We start from the raw sequence: 9,425 nt of genomic DNA, 5'->3' as shown, positions 1-9,425 counted from the left end.
TTGAGTCCTGAAGAGACACCTGATGCATTGCGTCTTAAGGGTGGCATCGGTTCTCCCTAGTCGGAGGATCAACCGGAGAGCTCACCAAAACCGTCCTCAACAATAACTGGGTCTCCCTATGTAGAGGAACGACAATTGAGAGAGCGCCCGGGGCCGAGATGCTCAGAGGGTCTTAGGGACTCAACGGCATAAAAAAGGAGTCAAGTTGATACAAAGAAGGATGGAGCCACTGACACCGAGACATCAGAGAAGGAAGGGAGGAAAGAGAAAGGACCGAGGGGATCTTTCTTTAGGAAACCGAGCGTCAAAGATGAGGCGGAGATGGAGGATGATGTAGAATCCGGGGAACCTCCGGATAAAATAGTTGCCATTGACGACGAGGATGACGATGAAGATAAAGGCTCCTCCGTCGGCAAAAGAAGACGAGGAAGACCTAGGACAAATATATCTCAGGACGGAGAGCGATACCTTATTAAACGTGAGGTCCTCCAAAAGGTGAATGAACAGGAGGAGAAAAGGCTACAGCTCCGAAGGGAGGATGTCATAAGAGAGCTGTCCAATAAAGAACTGATAAAAAAGTTCAAGATCAATCTGGACAAATACACAGAAGAAGTTGAAGATCACTCGAGCGGCGAAATCGCCAGAAAAACGGAGGACTACATGATGGAGGTCATAAGGATTGCAAAAACCTCTGGAAACTTAAAGGGAACGTATCAGAAGTCCCTAAAGTTATCCGCTGCCGCAACGCTCGGATGTCTCCAAGTGCTGCAGGGACGAGCAGAGAAATCAACGGACGAGACAATGTCTGGAGAGATCGCTCTCGTAAAGAAAGAGATTGTAGATATGAAGAAGAACTTCGAGGAGCAGTTAAATAAAGAAAAAGAAAGAACCAAAGCTGCGGAGCAACAAATAATTCGGTTAAAGAAAGAGCTCACAGACCTGAAGAGGTTAGCGGGTAGAAAAAGCTCACAAGAAACCGAAGTAGGGTCGACATGAGCGAGCGACTCCAAAGAGGTCTCTCAAAGACTGAGCTGCCTCCGTCAAAATCAGAGGAACTCTCAAAAGAAAGACTACAGCGAGGAAATCTCCAAAGAAAGTAGAATGGAGATTAGCGATGAGTCACAAGAGGAGGTAATCTTACCGCCAAGGGAGGAATGGTCTCCTGCCATAAGACCGGCGATTCGTGGCAAGCCTAAGGTGATCGGGGACCGTATCCTGCCGGAAAGCCATAAAGTGACGATCGTGAGAACAAAACCTGGCGATGGAAACATCCAAAAGACGGATCAGGGCGGCCTTACAATCGGCAGAAAATAACAGGAGAAGAAGAAGATGGCTCAGGCCCTGGGAAAAGCTGCAAGCAAGCCTACTGAGCTTGCAGAAATTATAAGAGAGATTATTAGGGAGGAGCTTGGAACGAGATCTAATTCCCAAGGAGAAAGAAGATCAAGGGTGAGATCGAGGTCACGGTTAGTGCGACGCACAGATATAGAGCATAAGGGAGAGACACTTTCTCGAGATACTAAGGCTGTGGAGCCGGTTAAAACGGATGAAACATGGGCCACGATACTCGGAAGAAAGGCCAGGAGAGAATTAAAGAAACCGGTGGTTCCGAGATCCACAGGAAAGAACCCCAGAGTTCTACTGAGCCAAAAACCCCCAATGGAGATAAAAAAGAAGAGGCCACCGCGTACCGCGGTTGTTCAAATCGCTACAGAGGGCGATACAACGTATGCGGATACTCTAAGGAAGGCTAAGGAACGAATCAAATTGGATGAACTGGGTATCCCGGAACTACGCCCGCGCCGTGCCAAGACTGGGGCCTTCTTACTGGAGATCTCAGGCCCAGATAGTGCAGTGAAGGCGGATGCACTAGCCATGAAGCTTCAGGAGACATTCGCCGAGAACGGGGAAATCAAGATCTCGAGACCTGTCAAAACGACCGAGATCCGCATTGACAACCTGGATGATTCAATATCATCTATGGAGGTATTACAAACTATAGTAACTGCAACCGAATGCAATCATGCGGACGTAAAAATGGGCCCTATCAATAAAGCCCGTAACGGACTAGGGTCCATATGGGTCAAGTACCCAGTGGTAGCAGCCAATAAATTAATTGACGGCAAAAAAATATGAATAGGATGGACCACTGCGAAGGTGACGTTGCTTCCTGATCGTGGACTGCAATGTTTTAAATGTCTACGATTTGGACACATAAAGGCTGAGTGCAGGAGTACCACAGACCGTAGCATCGCGTGCTATCGATGTGGGGAAGAGGGCCACCAGGCAAGAGGATGTACGAAGGCTGTCAAATGTTTGATATGCGAGGAGGCGGGACTACCCCACGGTCACCGAATGGGGGGAAATGCCTGCCATCCCGAGACAGGCCGGAAGAATAAGAATAGGGCACAAAACAACCAGTTGGCTGATAGGACCGGAAAGCAAAAGGAAAAAACCCTGGAAGCTGGTCAACAGAACGTACTGTATACACACGGAACACTCAGGGACAATACGTGAAGACAACGGAAGAAAAAATGGGAAAAGTGATTGCGGCAAACAGTCCCACGCCAATGGAGACTGAGACGTTACATGAACAACATGAGACCTCGGAACTGAGCCCCACCGAGTGGCCCAAAGGTGATGAACCAGGAGTGACGGACTAGAGAAGTCCGGGGAAGGAAAATAGCACAAAACAGGGTATAAATGGCTAATACCCTGCTACAAGGAAACTTAAACAGGGCCAGAAACGCCCAGGACATCCTGGCTCAAACAATGGCGGAATATTATATTGGCTTGGCGGTAATTGCGGAGCCATATCGAATTCCGGTCCACCCCCATTGGGTGGGTGACCTGAGAAGAGACGTGGCCATCTGTTGGCGTCGGAGTAGCCACCCACTCCCGCTAACGAAGGCCTCTACGCAGGTAGAGGCTTCGTCATGGTCAAATGGGGGGAAATGTACGTTACCGGCGTATACATTTTCCCAAGTCTCGCAAGGTCTGAGTTCGAGAGGAGTTTAGAAGATCTGGCAAAACATTTACAGAGTTATGGGAAAAGCCCCATGATTGTAGCGGGAGACTTCAACTCCAGATCGACTCCGTGGGGTGACAGGACTACGAACCTGAGGGGACGGCTTCTCGAAGATTGGGTTGCCAGCCTGAGTCTGTGCTGCATGAACACGAGAAGGACGAGCACTTGTGTTAGGGCCACGGGTGAATCGGCCGTAGACATCACATGGGCCTCTCCTGGCCTCGCAAGGAGGATCGCAAAATGACAGATGAGACAGATGGAGACGATGTCGGACCATCTATTGATCACGATGGAGCTGGGTTTAACAACCGCGCAGGAGAGAAGAAAAGGAGCTACGGAACAGCGCTGGGCTGTTAAAAAGCTAAACAAGGATATGTTCGAGGCACCCATCATAGCGAGCTCCTGGCCGACGAGCCGTCTAGAACGGGATATGGAGAACTGCGACCTAAATAGGGAGGCGGACAAGCTGCAGAAAATTGCAATAAACGCCTGCGATGTGGCAATGCCAAGGGCTAAGACCCGACCGAGGAAGAGTGTCCATTGGTGGAACGAGGAGATAGCACTGCTGAGAGAGGATGCCTCAAGAGCGCGCAGGGCAATCAAACGAGCCCGCAGAAGATCTGAACCGGAAGAAATCGAAACAAGAGCAAACAAATATAGGATACTTAAGAAAAAGATAAGAGCGATCTACGAGGCGAAAGAACGTTCATGGCAATGTCTTGTGGAATCCTTAAACGAGGACCCATGGGGGACGGCATGCAAGTTGGTCTTTAATAAATTGCGACATGGGACGGTACCACTTACGGTTTCGCTGGACCCTCCTTTTCTGGAGGAGGTGTTAAATACACTCTTCCCGCCCCCCGAGAACCAAAGAGAGGAGGAATGGAGGGAAAGGGATAGCCTCCCCAGTGTGAGTAGCGGACGCTGGGTGCCAAAGATGGAGGTATCCCACGAGGAGATTCAATTCGCCGTGAGGAAAATGAATCAGAGAAAAGCGGCGCCTGGGCCCAGCGGGGTACCGAGCCAGGCATGGTCGATGGTGACGGATGGACTCTTCGCCAAAATGAGAAAGCTATTCACGAAATGCCTGAAGGACGGAGTCTTTCCGGAAAGATGGAAGCAAGCCAAACTGGTGTTGCTACGGAAAAACAGCAAACCAGCGAATGATCCCTCAGGTTACCGGCCCATATGCCTCCTGGATGAGGAGGCGAAGATTTTCGAACGCATTGTAGTGGGTCGCATCAACGACTATCTCGACAGTTTCGGATTTGGTATGGGATCGCGCTTAAACGCATCCCAATTTGGTTTCCATAAAGGACGCAGCACAAGAGGCGCCATCGTTAACGTGCGACAATTCACAGAGCGATACATTGAAGCCACGGGGGGAGTTGTGGTAGGAGTGTCGATTGACATATCGAACGCTTTCAACTCCTTGCCGTGGAATGGAATTGGAAAAGCGCTCACGACGCTCAAGATACCTTATTACATTCGGAGGGTCCTGAGAGCATACCTCTCAAAAAGGTACCTCACGTACGTAGACAAAAGGGGAGAGACCCAAAGTAGAAGGGTCGAGCGTGGAGTGCCGCAGGGATCGGTCCTGGGTCCATGTTTATGGACGCTCGGCTACAACGAGGTACTGAAGAACGTCGAACTCCCAGATGATTGCGGAATCACCGCTTATGCGGACGACACGCTTGTCTTGGCAGGAGGCCAAGACTGGCAGGAGTCCAAGACTGGCAGGAGGCCGTGCTCAGGGCCAACGAGGCAGTTGCCAACGTGATCTTCCATACTAAAGCATTGGGGCTAAGCATTTCAGGTGGGAAGTCGGAGGCAATATACTTCCGAGGAAACAGAAGATGTCCGCCGGAGAAGTCCGTCGTGAGGGTGGATAATACGGACATCATCCTAAAGGATAGCCTCAAGTACCTGGGGATGATCGTGGATAGCCGATGGACCTACGAACGATACTTCCAGGTACTAAGCGAGAGATTGCTACGAACGGCAGGCAACTTGGCAAAAATTCTGCCAAACATCGGGGGACCAAGTTCCAGGGTTAGACGGCTGCACGCCACAGTACTGGACTCGATGGCGCTGTACGCGGCTCCTGCTTAGATAGACAAGATGGAAAAGAGCAAGCTCATTCAGCGCCAACTACAACAGGTGTAGCGTAGGATCGTCTGCAGGGCCATAAGAGGATATAGAACGGTAAGCTTTGCTACCGCGACTATATTAGCCGATACACCGCCTCTGCTACTAAAAGTAAAGATGTACGCGAAAGTATACGAAGCCATGCAGGAATAACGCTCACAAGGACTAAAGCGAATTCCCCCTGGTGTGGCGGAACCGATAAGAGTAAGGGAAAGAAACAGGATGTTCCGCGATTGGGAAACTTGGACAAAAAGACCTGGTCAATCGGGAGGGGCGGTGGGGATTGCACTCCGACCCCATCTCCAAAAATGGGCCGAGGCGAAGATCGGCCTCACATACAGATGCACCCAAATACTGACGGGCCATAGGTGCTTTGGGCAGTACTTGCACACAATCAAGAAGGAAGAATCTGCCAGGTGCTGGCACTGCCCGGCCAGGCTGGATACGGCCCAGCATACGCGGGAAGAGTGCCCGGCTTGGGAGCAAGATAGAAGAGCGCTAATCCGGGACGTCGGAGACGACATATCGGGTACTGCTCTAATCAGGGCTGTACTCGATGATGAAAAAAGGGAGGCAGTCCTTCGTTTTTGTGAAAGCATAATGAAAACAAACGAGGAGGCGGAACGCACTCGCGAGCGAACGCCCGACGACAACGGGAAGGAAATTAATTTGAGGTAGGCACTTGGCTATGCCGAGATTAAAAGTGGGTCTGGACCTGACTTGGGTCCGTCTGTTCTCGGGGATGATGAGCGGGTGACTCATCATTCCTCGGCTATAGAACCTGGGGCCTGGTGGTGAGAGGGGAGGTGGTGTCCCCTCCCTCACTGCGGATTAGAGAAGTGATTGAGAAGTGCGCAAGCGCTTCAGGCGTCAGGACGGGAAGGTGAGTACTGTGTCCAGAGCCTTCTCCGTCCTGACTCAGCGCCTAAGGTAGGACACTCGCTGGAATTTTAGTGGGTATGCCCTGGACCGTCAGGTCTGGGGTGAGTCCCACATAACCCTACTCCTTCTCCCCGGAAGGGCGGGTATGCGTAACGCATTTCCCCAGCGTAAACAAAAAAAAGGTTAGGGGTAGGATTAGGATTAGTCCAATATTTACGTGTTCAAGTGATACGTGTCCAATATTAACGTGTCCCATATAACGTGTCCAATTGCAACGTGTCCAATTGTAATGTGTCCAAATGATACGTATCCAATATTAACGTGCCCAAGTGATACATGTCCAATATTAACGTATCCAAGTAATACGTGTCCAATATTAACGTGTCCAATATAACGTGTCCATTTGGAACATGTCCAATTGCAACGTGTCCAATTGTAGTGTGTCCAAATGAAGGCCACTCATTAAAGTCTACAATAAATGATTTACCATATAAATATACGAAAGGTTTTCGTAGCGATACATTACGGACTAAACCCACTCTCTGATAGACTCGTCTATTGGCTGGGCTGTCGCAAAGACGAAAGATGACATTCGAGAAGATCTGTAAGTCAAGGAGTCAAGCTAGGATACTCACGGAGAATATTCAATTCTTTGTCGATCTTCTGATAGATATGGTTGTCGGAATTGCCTGTACGGATATCACAGTCGTTGGCACGTCTCATAATAGCTGTCAAACATGTTCCAGATTGAGATTCAACTCAATAGGCCATATTAGTCCGATAAAAGGTATGCAACCTCATGAAATAACATTAATTATTTATGAAAATGTTAAGCCAATGATGGACACGCTATAAATTACTGAGAGGTAATGCTGACATATTGTTAAAAGAAATTATATGGAATTATACACTGCGCAACAAAATTATTGCAACAAAATTTTTCATCGAAATTTTGCTATTTTTTAAATGCACATAACTCGGTCTATTTTCATCATATTAAGACGTTTTCGTTTTCATTTTGTAGGTAATTATCTGTACTTTAAGAAAAACTTGATGCAAAATTAGGTACAAGTCGATGCCGCATCTCCATGTTTTGATAAAGCTCAAGCATTTTTTTTTCTTAAAAAATTTGATTGTTTGACGCGCTACCTGGATCGCCTCGATTTTTTTTCGAAAATACCACATAGACCATTGTAAAGTGCACTTTTCAACAAACAATTTGAAAAAAATTCGAGTCTCTACGATTTTTTTTGACCGAGTAATGCCATTTTGAAGTTATTCGGGCGTTTTTAACGAATATTGCGATAGAATCAAATGCCGAACCTTATTATGGGGAAGGATCCGTATTGAACATTAATTTTATTATGCATAGTGAATACTAATAAAAAAATATAGAAAAGCACATGATATTTTATTTTCTTACTGAAAATGCTTCGGCTTACTGAAATTCAATCTGCTCAAATTGTGGCTCTGCTAGAGGCGGGATTGAGTCAGAGCGCCGTAGCAATAAGAATGAGTATTAATCGCTTAACGGTATCGCGTGTTTTTAGTCGGTACCAAGAAACAGATTCTTATCGCCGGAGGCCTGATCAAGGTCGACCTAGGATAACTACGAATCGGGAGGATCGAAACATTGTCAATGAAGCTCTGCGCCTCCCAACAAGGATTGCGCGACAAATCGTGAATGAAGCTTTACCAGGCAAACGAATTAGTACTCAAACGATAAGAAGACGCCTTCACGAAAGAGGTTTAAGATCACGAATTTGTGCTAGAGTGCCCATGTTGACATCAGTGCATCGGCGAACTCGTCTACGTTACGCCCGAAATCATCGAAACTGGACGGCCAGACAGTGGAGAAATGTGTTGTTTACAGACGAATCTCGATTTTGTCTGTTTGGGAATGATGCTAGGATCCGAATTTGGCGACGTAGACGAGAGCGTTTTAAAGCGAATCATGTTGATCCAACTCGAGCGTTCGGTGGAGGATCCGTTACGGTATGGGATGGAATATCAATGAACCATCGAACAGATCTAGTGATTCTCCAACCTCCAGGATTCACAGGGGTACATTACATAAACGAAGTTTTGCGTCCTTGTGTGATTCCGGGTGAGCACCCAGTTGGACACGGCTCAATTGAACACGAGCCACTCACAGCGCTTGAGACTACAAAGCTCCTAAGCATCGGTCGCTGTGATTGGTGGTGTCCAATCGAGCCGTGGTCGATCACCCCTGTGATTCCAATGCGTCGACGAATAGACCGTGATTTCATCTTGATGCAGGATAATGCATTTCCCCCTGTTGCGAGGGTAACTCGTGAGTACTTGGCAGTAAACAATATACAGTTACTGCCTCATCCATCTAACAGCCTAGACCTCAATCCTATTGAGCATGTATGGGACATGATGGGTAGGAGATTACGTAACTTGAAAAGACCTGCTAATCTGCAGCTTGAGAGAGCTCTACATAAAATCTGGCACAAGATACCTTAAGATTCAATCAGAGCATGCATTAATATGCAAGAACATTTAGGAGAGGTTATCCGACGCCGAGGTGGCAATACATGGTATTGAATGCCTCTAACACTTGACCGTTCTGGCATTAGGCAAATAGGGTTTGGAATCAGAAAATACTGTGCAAGTGACGAGCCACGGGATCCCTAATTTGACAAATGATTTACATAATCGGCCCTTTTCAGGGCAAAAATGATGCGTAAAGTCCGACCTGCAACCTCCTCGCAGTACGTATCGGGTAATGCTAATGCATGTGATACTAATGCTGGTGATATTCGTTAAAAACGCCCGAATAACTACAAAATGGCATTACTCGATCAAAAAAAATCGTAGAGATTCGAATTTTTTTTCAAATTGTTTGTTGAAAAGTGCACTTTACAATGGTCTATGTGGTATTTTCGAAAAAAAATCGGGGCGATCCAGGTAGCGCGTCAAACAATCAAATTTTTTAAGAAAAAAAATGCTTGGGCTTTATCAAAACATGGAGATGCTGCATCGACTTGCACCTAATTTCACATCAAGTTTTTCTTAAAGTACAGATAATTACCTACAAAATGAAAAAAAATCGTCTTGATATGATGAAAATTGACCGAGTTATGCGCATTTGAAAAATAGCAAAATTTCGATGAAAAATTTTGTTGTGATAATTTTGTCGCGTAGTGTATTATATGTAGAAAGACTGAACTGAATACTTATGTAAATAGTTTGCGCGAAGAACAAGACCTCTGTTCCAAAATTTACTGCCACAACTGAAAATCTATAGTTTTACGTTATGTGCACTATAGATTTTCAGTACTGTGTCACGTCTTATATTCCACAATACTCTTAGATCGAGTAGAGAGGGAATATGAGTGAT

General features: G+C 46.9%; 3 protein-coding genes across 3 annotated transcripts; all 3 read left to right on the top strand.

Annotated features, from left to right (window-relative positions):
• The first annotated feature begins 1,329 nt into the window (after positions 1 to 1,329).
• Positions 1,330 to 2,663, top strand: LOC108769209 (uncharacterized). Its single transcript, XM_018520070.1, has 3 exons — positions 1,330 to 2,059; positions 2,141 to 2,478; positions 2,520 to 2,663. Exons 1-3 carry the CDS (start codon positions 1,330 to 1,332, stop codon positions 2,661 to 2,663), a joined length of 1,212 nt encoding a protein of 403 aa, XP_018375572.1.
• A 40-nt stretch (positions 2,664 to 2,703) lies between these two features.
• On the top strand, positions 2,704 to 3,272 carry LOC108769208 (uncharacterized). Its single transcript, XM_018520069.1, has 2 exons — positions 2,704 to 2,922; positions 3,042 to 3,272. Exons 1-2 carry the CDS (start codon positions 2,704 to 2,706, stop codon positions 3,270 to 3,272), a joined length of 450 nt encoding a protein of 149 aa, XP_018375571.1.
• A 2,126-nt stretch (positions 3,273 to 5,398) lies between these two features.
• On the top strand, positions 5,399 to 5,854 carry LOC108769207 (uncharacterized). Its single transcript, XM_018520067.1, has one exon. It carries the CDS (start codon positions 5,399 to 5,401, stop codon positions 5,852 to 5,854), a length of 456 nt encoding a protein of 151 aa, XP_018375569.1.
• Positions 5,855 to 9,425: the final 3,571 nt, after the last annotated feature.

This window comes from Trachymyrmex cornetzi, unplaced genomic scaffold (assembly GCF_001594075.2).
Source record: "Trachymyrmex cornetzi isolate Tcor2-1 unplaced genomic scaffold, Tcor1.1 scaffold876, whole genome shotgun sequence".
Taxonomy (NCBI): Eukaryota; Metazoa; Arthropoda; class Insecta; order Hymenoptera; family Formicidae; genus Trachymyrmex; species Trachymyrmex cornetzi.
Note: the sequence above shows the minus strand (reverse complement) of the source record. Positions and strands in the feature narration are given on the sequence as shown.

What these genes read in the sequence shown, in the direction of transcription:
- LOC108769208 (XM_018520069.1), top strand. Translation starts at nt 2,704, where the DNA reads ATGGCTAATACCCTGCTACAAGGAAACTTAAACAGGGCCAGAAACGCC. An exon ending in TAACGAAGGCCTCTACGCAG is followed by an intron (nt 2,923 to 3,041) that starts GTAGAGGCTTCG and finishes AAACATTTACAG; the next exon opens with AGTTATGGGAAAAGCCCCAT.
- LOC108769207 (XM_018520067.1), top strand. Translation starts at nt 5,399, where the DNA reads ATGTTCCGCGATTGGGAAACTTGGACAAAAAGACCTGGTCAATCGGGA.
- LOC108769209 (XM_018520070.1), top strand. Translation starts at nt 1,330, where the DNA reads ATGGCTCAGGCCCTGGGAAAAGCTGCAAGCAAGCCTACTGAGCTTGCA. An exon ending in GGGCCCTATCAATAAAGCCC is followed by an intron (nt 2,060 to 2,140) that starts GTAACGGACTAG and finishes AAATATGAATAG; the next exon opens with GATGGACCACTGCGAAGGTG. An exon ending in TGGAAGCTGGTCAACAGAAC is followed by an intron (nt 2,479 to 2,519) that starts GTACTGTATACA and finishes CAATACGTGAAG; the next exon opens with ACAACGGAAGAAAAAATGGG.